The sequence below is a fragment of the Phyllostomus discolor genome, chromosome 12 (genome assembly GCF_004126475.2).
Source record: "Phyllostomus discolor isolate MPI-MPIP mPhyDis1 chromosome 12, mPhyDis1.pri.v3, whole genome shotgun sequence".
NCBI lineage: Eukaryota > Metazoa > Chordata > Mammalia > Chiroptera > Phyllostomidae > Phyllostomus > Phyllostomus discolor.
The window spans coordinates 52872478-52887639 of record NC_040914.2 but is presented as its reverse complement, the minus strand read 5'-3'; the positions used below and the strand labels follow the sequence as shown (position 1 = coordinate 52887639).

Sequence of the window (15162 nt, the reverse complement as noted above, 5' to 3'; positions counted from 1 at the left end):
CCTCGAGGTGCAATCCTGAGCCCTTGTGCAAATTAAATTCCACCGCTGCCTCCCCTCTGCCCTGTGGCACTGATTTGCCTTCTCCAGATGATTCAGCTCTCTGAGGGCAGGGATTCGATCAGCAGAGGGCCTCGCCCAAAGGTGTGACTCAAGGAGATCTTCACAGCCTGCAATTACTACGCCCAATTATTTGTTAATGAAGTTACTGCCTGATTCCCCTGGGGCACGGCTTGCTCATCAGCCCGAATCTCCCAGCGCCCAGATCAGTGCCTAACACATAATAGGTGCTAGGTAAACACTGGGCAAATGAATCGATGGGCGATTCGAATGGAATCGAGATCACCAGTCTTCCGTGCGCAGGTACATAAGCACCGCTGCTTTTTACGTCTCCTGGGTTCATGGAGGAACGTAAATGATGCAGCAGGAACTCCTCCAACGTCGTGTGCCCACCATCCCACCCCCAAATTTCTCCACACCCTCCCCCCGCTTACCGCCCCCCCTCGGTGGTCTCATGGAAGGAGATGCGCGTGCGGGTACAGATCAAGCCACCATCCGTGTCTGCACGTCCCTCTGCCCTCCCTTCGGGGGCTCCGCCCCATTCTACCACTTCCTGTCCTGCGCCTTCAATGTCTCTCTCTGTCAGGGCTCTTGCTGTATAGCTTCGCAGTGGATCCATGTTCCTCCATGAGAGCCAAATGAACGATACAAATGAAACCCTCCCTGAACCTAATACCATCCTCCTCCTCCCTCCCGGCTGCCTTACTTCCACGTAGTCCAGGTTCCTTTTCCAGGAGTCTCCTCCCTTCAGGGCCTCAGTTTCCTCTGTCTGCCTCGCTGCTTAGCTCCCACTGCAACCTGGCTTTCCTCCCACCACTCCGCTGGCGCCGCTTCTGCCAAGGTCACCAACAACGTTCCGGACCCAGTGGGCACCTGCCCATCTTCCTCTTATTTGGCTGCTGCAGGATCGGACTCAACTGGCGCCGCTTCCTCGCCTTCTCGAAATTCTTCCCTGCCCTGGCTTTCAGGACACGGCCCTACCTGGGGTTTCTTTCCCTCACCGGTTCCCTCACAGGCTGTTCTTCCCGAAAGACCCCCATTTCCTGGAGCTGGGCGGGGGGGGGGGGGGGGGGGGGGGCGGGGGATGCCCACGTGCTGAGGGATGCAGCCTCCGCCTCCCCTCCCCTTCTCACTTGGCCTGGTGACATGACCAGCGTCCACAGCTCTCACTGCCCATGAGCACCACAGGGTTCCACTTGACCCTTCTCCCAAGATGTGTCCCATGTCCTGACCCACAGGTGCAGCTGCCTGCCAGGAATCTGTGCCTGGACCATCCAAGTGAACAAACTAAGTCAGCGTTTTTCTCCCCAAGCCATCCCTCCCCTTCCTTCCTTTTCCCTCTCTCCGGGAACAGCACCGCCGCTCCACCAGGGCCGGGACCAGGAACCCTGACTCATTCTTGTCTACAATCTTGACGATGTTGTTCCTCCTCAGTGCCCTTCCAATTCATCATCAAAGTAAGTCTGACGATTCCACTGCCCAAGGAGCTCTCAAATCTGTCTCCTTTTCCCACCCCCACCACCACTGCTTTAATTCAGTTCTTCACCTTTCCCCACCTGAGTCACAGAAGTAACTTCCCATCTGGCTCCTAACCTCCAGGCCCGAGGTGCGAACTGACCCTACCACTCGCTTTCCCAGAACCCTCCGGTGGCGTCTCGTTACTGTGAGAGTAAAATCCCAAGTGCTTGGTGCCATGGTTGAGGCCCCTGATGGCCTGATCTCTGTCTCCTCTGTCACCTACACCTCTTGACACTCCTTCTGCATAACGTACTCGGAGCCAAACCAAGTCACTTTACATTCCTGGCACGTTCCACGTGGTGACGCACCGTAGTGCCTCTGCACATGCTGGTCCCTCTGCCTGGAATTCCTTTTTCCCACCTGGCCAACTGCCATTCGGTGTTCAGGCTAAGCCCACGTGTCGTTCTCTCACGGCTGACCTCTACACTCCCTGCCCAGAGAAGGTGCCCTCTGTTCGCCCACAGCTTCATGGCACCACCCGCCCTGAAGTGGAAGCGTCTTGTGCCTGTATTGGGCTGAATTCCTCAAGGGCAGGGCTGATCCCTCTCTCTCTACCTCCACGACATCACGTATATGCCAAGCACACAGTAGGCACTCGGGAAATGCTCATGGATGATCAGACAGACAGAAAAATGCATAGTTGAATGGGTGGATATCTCACTATCCTGTCTTTCCCAAGCCTTCTCCCAGCCACCTGCTGCCACCAAAGACGGAGCCTTCGGTGGTGGCTTGTCTCAGATGCCACCTACAAATGGCCCACACCTCTGACACAGGAGTGGAAAATGATTTCGGGAACTGTACAGATGGTGGTTAGGGAACACTCTGGTGTCAGAATCAATGCGACACATGAGGACGACCCAGCACCGACCAAACTTGCTATTCTTAGCTACTAAGCTCAACCGAGAGCAGGACCATCCCACTTGCTGATGGGCACGTGGTCCTAGCTTGCACACTCTCCACTGCCCACACCGGTGGTGGTCGAGGAGGTGCTGTGTGGGGTTAGAATGAATGGAAGGGACATGAATTTTGGAATTAGACACACTGTGACCTGAATGCATTGCTGTCACGTACTCTCCGAGCCCCACCTGCTCATCTGGAAGAAGGAGCTGATGACTGTGCTTCCTCATAGGCTGGTGCGGAGAAACAAATGGGGATAATGGATTGGACTGAAAATGATGACTGCAGCCTATGAGTGTCAAAAGCTCTCAGGATTATTATTCTGGCTCATGGAGAAATGAGTTTGCATTCCTTGTGTATCTCCCTTCTTTCTCTCTTTTCTTGCACCTAACGTTTGTCAAGACATGGGGCTCAGTGCTGTATTATGAGCAAAAATAAGTCACCGTTCCTGCTTTAGGAAGCCCCGGCAGGGCGGGGACACCCAGACTAAGGAAGGGAGACACACACGTAATCAACTAGTTAATTTACAACGTGTAATAAACATTAGTGCTCTGAGATCCTGGAGGCAGGTGGCCCAGGGTCGATTTTACTGCATGGGGATTTTACTGTCTGTTGGCTAAAACACAGGCAGAGAATCCAGGCTAAATCCTTGACCATGGAGTCTTATCCCTGCATTTCCTGCTACATCCTATCCTGACATATCCCCCTTTCTCTTTCCTCTGTTCTTGGGTGAGAAATCAGGAGAGGAGGGGGACAAATTCAGGTCACTGCCTATTAGTTTTGTAGGATTTTATTTGACTTTAATTTCTGGTGCTATGAAAAGCACAGTGTTTTTCTTCTTCTCTGTAAAGAAAATTAGAACTAAAGATGGCTCAGCAGATAAAAGCTGTGGGCAGTAGATACTCCCACAATCCCCCCCTGCACTTCAGGCTTCTAGGTTTCTCTTGGCATTTTCTGCGTCTTAGTGCTAGAAACCGGAAGGAGGCCTGAGACATTCTATGGTGAAAGCCCAAATCCTAATTGAGAGAGGAGTTAGGGGCTAAATGGCCTGCCCAAGGTCAGATTAGAGAAGAAGGCAATGTCAAAACACAGTTCTCCCAGTCCCTTCCTTCTCCTGGTCGGTAACCCCTCAAGATGCTGGACCGAAGGCACGTGAACCCAGGCAGGTTCCTGCACCTGCAGCCGTCCTGGTGGAAGCCGGGGCCGTCTCCATTTCTAAGTGTGCTGGAAGCCACAGACTTCTCCTTCTAACGTGTCACTGGGTCTCTCTTCCCGGAATGTCCTGTTTCTCACTAACAGGATACTTTCAGATCCTCCTCTTCGGTTTGAGAACCCCGTCTGCATGAAAACTTTGGTTGGAGGTGGTTTTCTCGAAATGCCTCTTAGGACCATGACTTTCCTGGCTGAGAGTGCTTTGTGGTTGAGGCTGCTGTTCTGCAATTAGCTTGGCCTTAAAAGAGCTTTCATGGGTCCCCCTACCCCTGCTGGGTGGAACCGTGATCGATACCTTTCTATTTCGAACCTCACATTAGAGACCTCAAAGACCCTGAGAACGAAGGCAATTCCCAATTTCACCAACCGCTGAGGACAGGAAAGGAGCTTGTGGGGGGAGCCCAGGTCCAACTTTTCAGGAAACGGAGCCCTCAGAGGGGCGGGAGCAGAGCCACATTCTGGACTCCAGGCCCAGTGCTCTTCCCCACTCTTTGTCCGATCAGCCCAGCCTCTTGGGCTGAAGTGGCTGCACCATCAAAAATGTCACATCAGTTGTGACAGCACAGGGTGTTATATAACTGGTGCTGCAGCGCAGGCAAGGGGAAGCAGCCATGAGCAGGACCCACAGCGCCCCCCTCCTGGCTGCCAGGGCAGCCACGTCCCACGTACTACTTGAGAAGAGAGCCCCATATGGGAAGGGGGCACCCACTGGTCAATCAAAGGCATAGAAACTAGGGCTGACAGTTGTACGATTTCTAGAACACTGTTACAAGGTCATTTCATATATTACATCATTTAATGCTCACAAGAACCCTATTCGGTAGTGATTTTTTACTATCAGCCCCATTTTACAAGCAAAGAAACTGAGGCCCCCAAAAGGCAAGTATCGTGTTTAAGCTCACACGTCTTGTCGGTGGCAGGGACAAGGTGGGAAGCCAGACAGCTCGGTCACAGAGGCCACGCGCTTAATGGCATCTCGATTTTAGGGGGTTTAGAGAAGCACGCTACACCGCTTCTCTAAAGAAGAAACTACCTATTTCCTTGAACTTGGAGCAGGCCACTAGTCCTCCTTCTCCTTCCCCTCTGTGCTGATGACTAATTTGTCGGATGCTTTCTCTTCTAACCACTACCGTGCATAAATGAGAGGCGCGGAATAAAATAAGAATGTGATACGAATTCGAACCCATCCCTGGAACGGAGTTCATGGGGAACGCCTTCAGACTCTGTATGGAGACGCCGTCCCCAGGGAAGGCGGGCGCGGTGCCCTCTCGTCACAGCATCTGCTGTTTGAAAATCCACGCAGGCCGTGCGCACACACGCACACATTTATTCTTCTTCTTCCGAAATCCAAAGTTGTTCTTCGCCAGGGTCAGATTTCGGGCTAACCCTTTCCAATGGGATTTATTTTCACTTGGAAATCGTCCCCTCACCAGCTTGTCTATTGTCTTTCGGCTCAAGATGCGCTCTTGTGATAATGGTCTGTCTGGCTTCGTAAGGAATGAGACTGAAGTCGCCCGGGGAGACAGGGAGCCAAGTCCTGCATCCAGATGAACTGGGCGCATGTCAGAAAAATGGGACCCCATCCTACTGATGTGACATCTCCAGTGTTAACAGAGAGAGGGGGCCGAGCAGCTAAAAAACACATGTGGTCCTGCCCTATCTTTAGCAGGCGTGGCATGCTAAGAAGCACCACCTAATCTTGGGAGTTCCTGCGCTAAAGAAACAACAGTATAGCCCTGGCTGGCGTAGCTCAGTGGATTGAGCGCGGGCTGCAAACCAAAGTGTCGCAGGTTCGATTCCCAGCCAGGGTACATGCCTGGGTTGCTGCAGGCCATAATCCCCAGCAACCGCACATTGATGTTTCTCTCTCTCTCTCTATCTCCCTCCCTTCCCTCTCTAAAAATCAATAAATAAAATCTTTAAAAAAAAGAAAAAAGAAAAAAAGAAACAACAGTACTTGATTCTGGGCGCCGTACATCGAATCTGTCCCCACCCAGAGAGAACAGCAATTCTGGATTCCTTTGGAGTTCTGTCAATCCCCTGGGAATCCTCACGATTTAATATAATCAGCAGCAACACTTGCAACAAGCAGACAGGTTCCATTTCAGAATCCGACAAGTAACCGAGGCTCAAGAGTCCCACAGCTGATCCCTCGGGCGATCAGGTGGACCGTTTGCTACTCTTCCGGCAGGAAGGCCTGCTGGTATTTACTGCTCGGTGAACAGTGAGGAGGGAGAGAGCGCCATCCACCAGCAAAGGGGAACTCATCTGCTCCTCGATCCTGCATTCTGTTCACACGCACGCTGCCTCCAGGGGGCATCCATTTGAATAAACATGGAGACGGGAGGAAGGGCGGGAGCAAAGCAGCCCAGAGGATGCTGATCTCGGAAATAGCAGGTCCGAGGGCCTGGCAGAGTGGCTGTCAGCGGGATGCTGCCCCAACGTGGGACCCTTTGGGGGTGTGTGGGGGAAACGCCCTTTCAGACAGGTGCACTTTTACAGAGTAGCGGCTGCAAGTGGCCATCTACCTCCGCGAGTGCCTTCCACTCAGCAGGCGCTGCACAGGGGCGCGCTGAAAGAACGCAAGCTTGCCCGGACCCCAGGCCAAGCAGCAGACACCTGATGACAGTACCACAGTGTGCTGGGAGGAGAAAACCACCAGTGCCGGGCAGCAGGTGCCATGTTAAGGCTGCCTTCCCTGACCAGGTGGGGTCTGTCCTGGGAACCCTTCGCCACGGGAAGGGCTGGGGTATGTGGATGAGCACGCTGTCTTTGTCAGGCAAAGCCTTAAATCTCTTTTACAACGGCACTGAGCAGGCACCTGGGGGAATGAACCCGCATCCAAAGGGCTCCATTTTCGGTGTCCATGTATGTAAAGCCTAGCAGCTAGGAGGCCGTGCCTCATTGACACTTTCGAACTCTCTTATCTCTCTAAAAACCCACTTAATGCTCCAGAGACAGACACCCTGGACAGACAACTCAGCACCTCGAATGAGGGCAAACCGCGGTGCCCATGGCAACCCCACAGTCCATCTACATTTTCATCAGGGAGATGGCCGAGCCGTCATCACTATTTGTTCAGAACAGGAAGTCGCTGAAAGTGATATTCTGTGGATTCCGCACGTCATAACATGTAGTTCTTTAAGAGGTTTCTTTGTAAAGGTTTTGGTAACTCAATAAAATGAATTCTCTTTAAAATCTTGATCAGTCTGAATAACTAAAAGAGTCCCACTGATTGCAAAAATGGTGAGGTTGTATCACAGGTGAGGTTGCAACCTCCAAATAAGCAGAATCACTTGAAATGGCACACATACATAAAGGAGACTGATTGCTCGTGGTACACGTGAAGTTACATTTGTGCTGTTTCACTTATTAGTTCATTTCTCAGGACTACAATGGTTTTTAGATGGTCTGACACAGACCTCCCAAACACTAGTTCACAATCACATACACAAATTAAAAGAAAAAAAACCCAGGAAGCTATGTGTAAATGAAATGTTTAATAAAGTACTAAGAATCAGGCTTTGAAAACGAGTCTAATCCGGGATCTCTCTTAAGTGGATGCAAGTTTCTCACTACAACACGTTATCAAACCAAACAATTTCAAAGGTCAGCCTGTCTGCGATGATCCTAGGCTGACACAGGTGTTGACACTGTGTTCCCAGCAGCATATGCCAGCCAGCCCTTTCTCAGGTAACTCCAGTCATTACAGGCATATACGGAAGCCTGTCCCTTCTCCTAATCAGCACGCTACAGCGTGGATGGACATACAGGCCGAATGGAATGGCTCTTTGCTCCTCTGGAAATACTGATTAAGAAGAATATGGAGATGTCTGAATAGTCATACTCTCTCTCTCCCAATCCTACAGGCTGAGCTATTCGACTGCAGTCCCCATTAGGAAACCAAGTTCTCATAGGGCATCATCCAAGGAGAACTTTCTCATTTCATCCGCCCAGGTAAAATAAAACAGCACGACCTAATGAACTCATACGTATGGCCCGATAGGTTGGTGAGCCAATCGTATTGTACAGGCAGGTCGGAAACTGCTTTCTGTAGATGCCGCCTGGATTTTCAGGCCCAGGCCCACCCACAGGACGCCCTCTCCTAACTCAAGTGGCTGTCAGCCGAGGGGTGCTCAGCAAAATCATCTCTGCAAGGGAGGACGCAGAAGAATTTGTCACTAGGATACAGTGACACCAAGTTCGCATTTTGTGGTTAATAAAACAAGTCCTGCCTCCAGCTTGGCACGAGGCCCCGATCTGATTTATTTCAAGCCAAGCTGGAGGACCGAACCGGAAGAGCTGCCATTCATGAGTGCTTCAGCAGAACAGGCCACCAGCGTCCCTCTCTGACTGACCTTTTGGGCAAACCGAGACTATTTCCTAAAGAGAGTCGACGTTTTTTTTTTTTAAATAATAGTTTTACCTACAGAAACTCAGTTTCACCTGAAATTTTTCTCCAAAAAGGTTTCCTATGGGGGGTGACCAAGGGGGGAAGTGCAGGAAAAAACAGAAGACAGGCTCAGATACCTGATTTCACCATCTCAAATATCAAAAGCGTGGTGTGGTTTCCTCCCTCCCCTCCAAAAAATATGATACACACAAGACTTTCCAGGGAAAGTCTACATTGAAGCCTGCATACAGCCTTCATTTCAGATTTCCTGCCCCAGTACTTAACTACGAATTTTCATTCTAAAATGGCACACCTATCTCCTCAGAGAGCTCAGCTCTCTTTGAATAAAAAAAGGCTAGGCGCCCTTTGAGGGGCTCTATATATTTTTGAACTTCGTATTAAACCAATCTAATTTATGGGGCATGTTTAAGAAACACAGGGAAGGAGCTGATCTTGCAGATGCAAAGTTCATTTGCAAACTCTTGAAGACCACCCGCGACTCCCGCATCCAGCTCCCTCCTCCCCGAGCATTTCCGAAAGCCTTCGGCCCTCCAAGAAGCAGCTCGGCTCTCTCCGCCCAGCCCCGACTGGGTTCCGAACACTGCCGAGTCCCTCCGAGCCCTTCGCCCAGCCGGCGCCGAGCCTTGCGGAGCCAGCGCAGCCGCCTAGCTGAGCCTCATCGACTTTTCTGGCCTCGGCTGGGCGCTGTCCACCACTCGCAACGCCTGAAACCTCACCCAGCTCCGGTAGCTGGGGCTTCTACAGGGCTCTGGGCCCGCCACTGCAGATTACAGACTCTGAAGTTTTAAAATGTCCCCCTTGGGGAGAAAGGGGTGGCTGTGCTTGCATTTATCGACCTGCAACGGCTCCCGGCAGATGCAACATGCACCTTGTTGCAAAAAGCAATTCCCCAGGCTCCGCCTCCCTATGCATTTGGATTGCACAAGCTCCAGAGAAGCCCCAGGCCAAATTACCCGTGGCTCAGAGGGGTGCGGCGAGCCGAGGGGGCCTTTGCAAAAGAAAGCCCCAGGGCCCTCTCGAACTAAAATAAAACATGTTAAGCAGATGGGGAAAATTTTCTCCAAGTCGCTACTCCCTACCATCATGGCGCCGCCTAGAACCCGCTTGTCATGCCTGTTACACATGCAAGAATTTTTGCATCTTGTTTCTGAAACCGCAAGCACGCTTCGTCTCCCACCCACCTTCCCACGAAAGGGGTTTTTATTTTCCATTGTTTTCCTATGGGATGCAATTACTTCAGCTATTCTGTCAAGTTGAAAAATAATCATTTTTGTTTACTGCACAGCAACCCCTAATTAGGAGCTGTGTGTGCACGGAGGTGTCACAGCAAAGCGACGTGGAATCCTCGCTAAATGGTGTTAATGAACTCCGCCATCCGGAACTGACAGGTCAACGGAAGCAGCGGGGCCAGGAGGCTCCGGAGGGTGCACCCCTTCTATGCAAGCCACCCCCTCCCCAAACAAGCTGCCTGTGGGCTCACCGGGAACTGCCCTAGTGGATGGGGCAAGAAGTGAGCCTGAGAGTGGGAACGAGGGCGAGGCTTCTTATTGAGAAAGTGCGCAAGGGAAGGAATATCTCATTTTGTTTTAATTTTCCACCATCACTCAAATCCACCCCCAGTTAATTAGGAGGGGAAACTGATACGCGAGGCAGAAGGGGGAGGCAGCGAGTGGGGCCTTCAATCCGCATTGTCGGTAGATTGCACGGAGCACGGCCTATGCAGAGTGTAAATAAATACACTGATAAAGGCCATAGCAAACGAAAACTGCCGGTGTCAGGACAGCAAACGCTGGGGGAGTGGGGGAGGAAGGGGGGCAGCAAGGGGCGGGCGTTCAGCCTCACAGCCAGCGTCCCCCTTCCACCTCTGCCTTGGATACACAGCTGTGCCAGTCACATCTGCTTAGGAAACCACCCCCTCCCCTACCGCACGCCCCTTCCTCAAACCCTCATTCTCTTTTTCAGGGGAGGGGGGCAGAAACCACAACCTCCAATTCAGCACCAAATCCATGAACAGCACACACTTGATCCTCCACCCCAGCACTCTAGGGCTGGGTCCCCTCCATATTTTAACCAAGTTCAAAATCACTGCCCCAGGAGAAGAGCAAGGGAAATGGGATTATGGATGTGGAGTGCGGGTGGGGGGAGAAGGAGTGAGAGACGGGATGAAACAGAGACACAGAGACAGAAATGGAGGCTGCCATATGCACGAAACACTCCACAAGCCGGAGTAATGATCATATAATCATTCCAATAGTGTGATGTTCTGATCAATATGGCGGACACTGTCATTCATACAACTACAGGCGCTCCCCGTCCCTCCCCCCACTATCCCCTCAAAATACCCACCCTGGGAGTTGGGGGTGAGGGACCCAGAATCAACGTAGAGTGGGGGAGGGGAGTCAAATCCAGGTGTGTGTGTGTGTGTGTGTGTGTGTGTACATGAATTAAAAACCGGGCCTGGAGAGCAGTGTGGAGTAAGCAAGGTAATACAAGTGATTAAAAAATATTCTTAATAAAAGTATAAATCCCAATGCCACAGGGACTTACTTCATCTGCTTCACAATGGTGCTTTTTCCTGATTCTCCAGCCCCTGTTGGGACAGAGGGGGGGAAAAACTGGTGAGTGTCAGTTTAGGGGAACGCGGTAGGGGGCACAGGGGTAAGGCATGCGAGGGGGTGGGCGATCCTGGCACATGGTAGTGCCAAGTCGGGGACCAGGTCTCCCCGGGCGCGAGTGAAGTGGGGGAGAGCTGGCGGAGGGGGGATGCGGAGTGGCTGGGGTCGGGGGATGAGGGTGGCAGCCCGGTCCTTACCCAGCAGGAGTAATTTCACGTCTTTGGCGGCGCTGATGCCATCCTCTTTGAGGTTTTTCTCAATCGCCTTGCTCCGCTCGAGGGCGGCTCTCTCTTCTGCGCTCAGAGTACATCCCATGGTGGCCCCTTCCCTGCCACAGCCCGCACGACTCGGCTAGCAAGGCTCCCCGGCTCGGCGCGCCCCCCACCCCCCCAGAGAGCAGAGCCTAGGCTCAAAGGGGGAAAAAAAAATCACGGTATCTTCCCCTTGGCTGAAAACAAAAATGTCGGTAAACCAGAACCCCCCAAAAAGACAGCCGCTGACAAGATTCTAGCAGCGGAAACTCGCGACAGCTGGCGGGGCTCTGGGGGTGTTGAAGCGAGGGTGGCCGGGGTCTGGGGCTCGGGAGCCGAGGCAGGAGGCGCCCGCAGTCCGAGGAGGCGCGGGCTGCAGGCACGGAGGCTTGTGCACAACCCAAAATAAATAAAATAATAGTCGAGGCAGGAGCCGCAGCCGGAGCCCGCCGAGGGTGGGGTGGGGGGCAGGGTGGGTCCTTCTGCCAGTGCTGCCGGAGGAGGAGGAGGCGGCGGCGGCGTGGGGTGTGGAGGGAGTGAGTTAGGGGGTGCTGCTAGTGCATGTGCATCGCCGATCCTCAACCGTCGGTGCGTCCGCGGCGCCTTCGCCGACCCCCGCGCGCTGGGCAGGGATGGGCAGGGGGCCGGCCCCGGGGGCAGGTCTCTAGCGGGAGGCGGCGTCGCTGTCTCCCAGAGATCGCATCGCTCGGTGGAGCCTACCGAAGACGAGGAGAGGGCGAGGGAGCCGCGGGCAGCCGGGAGCTCTCCGGGCAGAGAGGGAGCGAGAGATCGAGGCCGGGAGGGAGGGGAGGAAAAAAATGAAGGGGAGATCAAGCGCGCGCGCCACAGCCCGGGCGGGGGAGGGGGCGAGCGCAGCGCGCGAGTGCGCCAGCGGCTCTGCGCACCCCACACAGCCGACCGCCCGCTGACGTCAGCAGAGCCTCGCGCCGGGCCCCCGGGACGCGGGGGGGCGGGGGCGGGAGAGGCGCGCGCGCCCGGGCCCGCGTCAGCTGGCGGCGGCGGCGCGCGTGCGCGTGCGCGGCGCGGCCGGCCCACCCCCGGCACCTCCCCTTCTCCCCGGGCCGCGGCTCCCCGGGGTGGTCGTGTGCGGACCCCGGCGAGGGCGGGGCGCGTCCCCGCCCCCGCCCCGAGCTGTCGCCGCGCGGGCCTTCCAGTCAGTGGAAGCGGCCGGCTGGGCGGCCGTCAGGTGGGCCCCCGGGCGGCGCCCCGCGCCGCCTCACTCCCTCTCCGGCTCCCTCTCCATTTTGGCTCCAGCCGCTCGCCTTCTCGGTTGCTCTCCTCCTGCTGGGGCCGTGGCCGCCGGGGCCGGGTGACCTCAGCTAAAGTGACGGGACGCGGTCTGAGGAAAACTGCGTCCCGGATAGTTCACCCTTGAGGCGTGGGGGCCGATTCGGGTTTTTCTCTCCCTGCGCCCCACAAGCATTTATTGAGCACCTAGTATGGCCGTGGGGCGAGAGGAACACAGCAGGGTGCGAGAAGCCGGGGCCTGCTCTCTGAGCGCCCCCTTGGCCACCGCCACCCCGCTCCAGGATTCCCGGGCCCGGGGTCCGCGCGGGGGACAGTTGCCACCGTGGGAAGCTTTGGGGGGGGGGAGCGCCGGGCTTTCCCCCGAGTGAGCTTCTAGCAAGTGCTTACTCCCCCAACGCAGAGTTGAGACGCTTTTGCACGTTTTAGCTTGGTTGAGGTCTTTGCCCTGATTTCTCTCGTTCTGCCCCTTCCCAAAACGCCAAGTTACAAAATGAATTTTGAATAGATTTTCTTTTTTCCCTCCTCTTAAAAAAAATGTCCCCCCCCATTTTATTTTTCAAGTAAAGACCCAGAAACGCGGGTCAGTTACTCCGCGTCCTGAGGACACGTGCACGTTTGCCAGGCACCGGCCATGTTCTGGGTGGTCTCGGAGATTTTGGAGAAACTAGTTCTCACTGCACGAAATTCGGTTCCACCGCACGGCCCCAGGGGACCTCCCTAAGAAAGGGGCCAATAGGAAAGGTTGCTTGGGGACAGGAGAGGCCAGCGGCCAGTGGAAAACGTTTTTTTTTCCCTAACAGTTGGGCATTTGTGTGACTCTGAAAGCAAACTTGTTTGTTTCATTTTAACAATAGAAAACACACACCCCTGTTTTGGAAACGATACCCTGCATAAAAATACATTTGCAGTGGGGGAGGGGGGCAGTTCAGGCCCACCCGGAAGAAAATGTTTTATCCCTGAATTTTTTTAAAAATTTATTTCCCAGTATGGGTTTGCCTCATCCTACGGATAGGTATGTCAAAAGCAGTATGTATGTGGAATTTTAGTATTTAAATTTGAGGCACATTTTACTTTGCTAGGAAAAGGACAAAGGGCTCATGAAGAATTGTTTTATAAAGTAAATAACTTCTTCCCCACCCCACCCCACCCCACTTCCTCACCTGTGATTCAGTCTTCTTTAGTGTGTATGTGTAGAGCAGGGCTTTAGGGGATAAATCTGGCTTGCTTAAAATTAGGGTGTCACTAAAAGTCAGCTTTCAGATCCAAAACAGAGCGGAGGTACCCAACATTCTATAGAGTTTGTTATTTCCTCGTAAGTTTACTAGGACGATTATAAATTTACTAGGATTCCCAGCAGACAGAGGGGAAAAACTCGGCAACCTCACCGAGATTCTTCTATCCCTGCAAGACTACGTCTGAGAGACCGAAAAGGTAAGAATATGGCCATTTCTTTGGAGGTGGTGGGTTATATTTTATATTTTAAATATTTGATATTTTATGCTTCATACTTTATATTCATGTCAAGTGATTTTTAATGTAAGATCTAAGCTGTTGGGCATTGTGGCTTGTGTGGTTGAATCAAACTGTCCTTGATTTTAGGTGTGTCCATTCCTTCTCGGTGTCATACCTGGTCGGGTGGAGACGCAGACCTGTTTTGTGTGTGTGTGTGTGTGTGTGTGTGTTCACTCAGTACCTACCCATCACCTACCTGCCATGGACAGAGTAATGTTCTAGGCCCTGTAGCTGTTGCATTTCAGGTTTGTCTACCCTGCTTTCTTTTTCTGGGTCACTTTGCATCTTTATAGTTGGGCTTCATAAAACACTAATAATCCGCTTCGTCTGAAGAGTGCTTTACAGCTTACAGAGCACTCTTGTAAAAATGATCTTATGGGATGCTCTCACATAAAGCTAGGTTAGCCGCTGTGGTGTGGGGAGCGTCGTGGCTGAGTGGAAAGAGCTAGAACCATGAGTCCAGATTGACCTGGCTACCCATTTTACAGCTGAGAAACCCGAGTCTCTGGGGGGGCAGCGAATAACTTATTCAAGGTCACATGGTCATTAACTCATAAGCCAGGGCGCCTTTTACAGGTTCATGGACTATTTGAGAAAGAACATGTTATATCAGCATATAAACCATGCTTCCTAGACTCACGGAAGGCTCCCAACCCTAGAACCTGATTGTATTCTGGTCCCCGCAAAGGCAGCGAGGTTGAGAACATCCCAGTTCTCTGTGAGTAACTAGATAATAGCAGAATATTTGTCCACAATTCATTCCTGTGGGAATAGGGAAATTACAGTCCTAACATCAGGAATAATCAAATTTCTTTGGTTTTATTTTATATGATCTTTAGAATTATATTTCTCTGATTATTGCTGTGGGCCAGAGAATAATGCTCACGTACTCCATTCTCAGTCAGCTTTCCTCCTTGCCCCCCCAACATCGTTCAACGTATTTTTAATATTAAAAGGTAATTAGAATATTTTATGTGCTCTCTAAAAGAAATAATAGGAAAAGCCTACATGAGATTGCTTTTTTACTACACGCGACTCCTAATTCAGGAGGAAGAAATTTGTGATAAAAATCCCCCAGCTCTGACCCACAGAATGTGTGCTACCTACCAGTAGGTGAGCTGACTTTCCCCATTTGTTCCTTTGTGTTGTCACCTTAGTTAAATATGTGCGTATCGACAACCTACGGTATTTAATATATTGATTGAAACTTAAAGGCAATGACAGGTATGAGCTTGGATTCTTGAAATCTTGAAACCCCTGGACTGTTTTCTCAGAACCATTCACGCCAGAATCAGCTGCGTGCGTGCTGAAGGTCCAGTTACCTGTCTCACCCCGTCAGGCGCCCCTGCAGTCCGCGTTGATAACCATTCCCCAGGTGATTCTTCTGCACGCAGTGTGCGAGGGCTCGTACGGAATC

At 52.5% G+C, this 15162-nt stretch overlaps 1 protein-coding gene across 4 annotated transcripts in view; it reads right to left on the bottom strand.

Annotated features, from left to right (window-relative positions):
• Window positions 1-11894, bottom strand: part of GNAO1 (G protein subunit alpha o1) — a 128265-nt gene extending 116371 nt beyond the window's left edge. The window contains exons 1-2 of one of the 4 annotated variants that reach the window (XM_028501919.2): window positions 10911-11894; window positions 10646-10688 (exon numbers count right to left, since the gene is read on the bottom strand). In XM_028501919.2, the coding sequence (XP_028357720.1) occupies window positions 10646-10688; window positions 10911-11028 (161 nt within the window). In that variant the 5' untranslated portion in view covers window positions 11029-11894. The remainder of the gene's footprint in view (window positions 1-10645; window positions 10689-10910) is intronic. The other 3 variants (XM_036011863.1, XM_028501920.2, XM_028501921.2) reach the window with 3 other exon arrangements.
• Between the last annotated feature and the right edge of the window lie 3268 nt (window positions 11895-15162).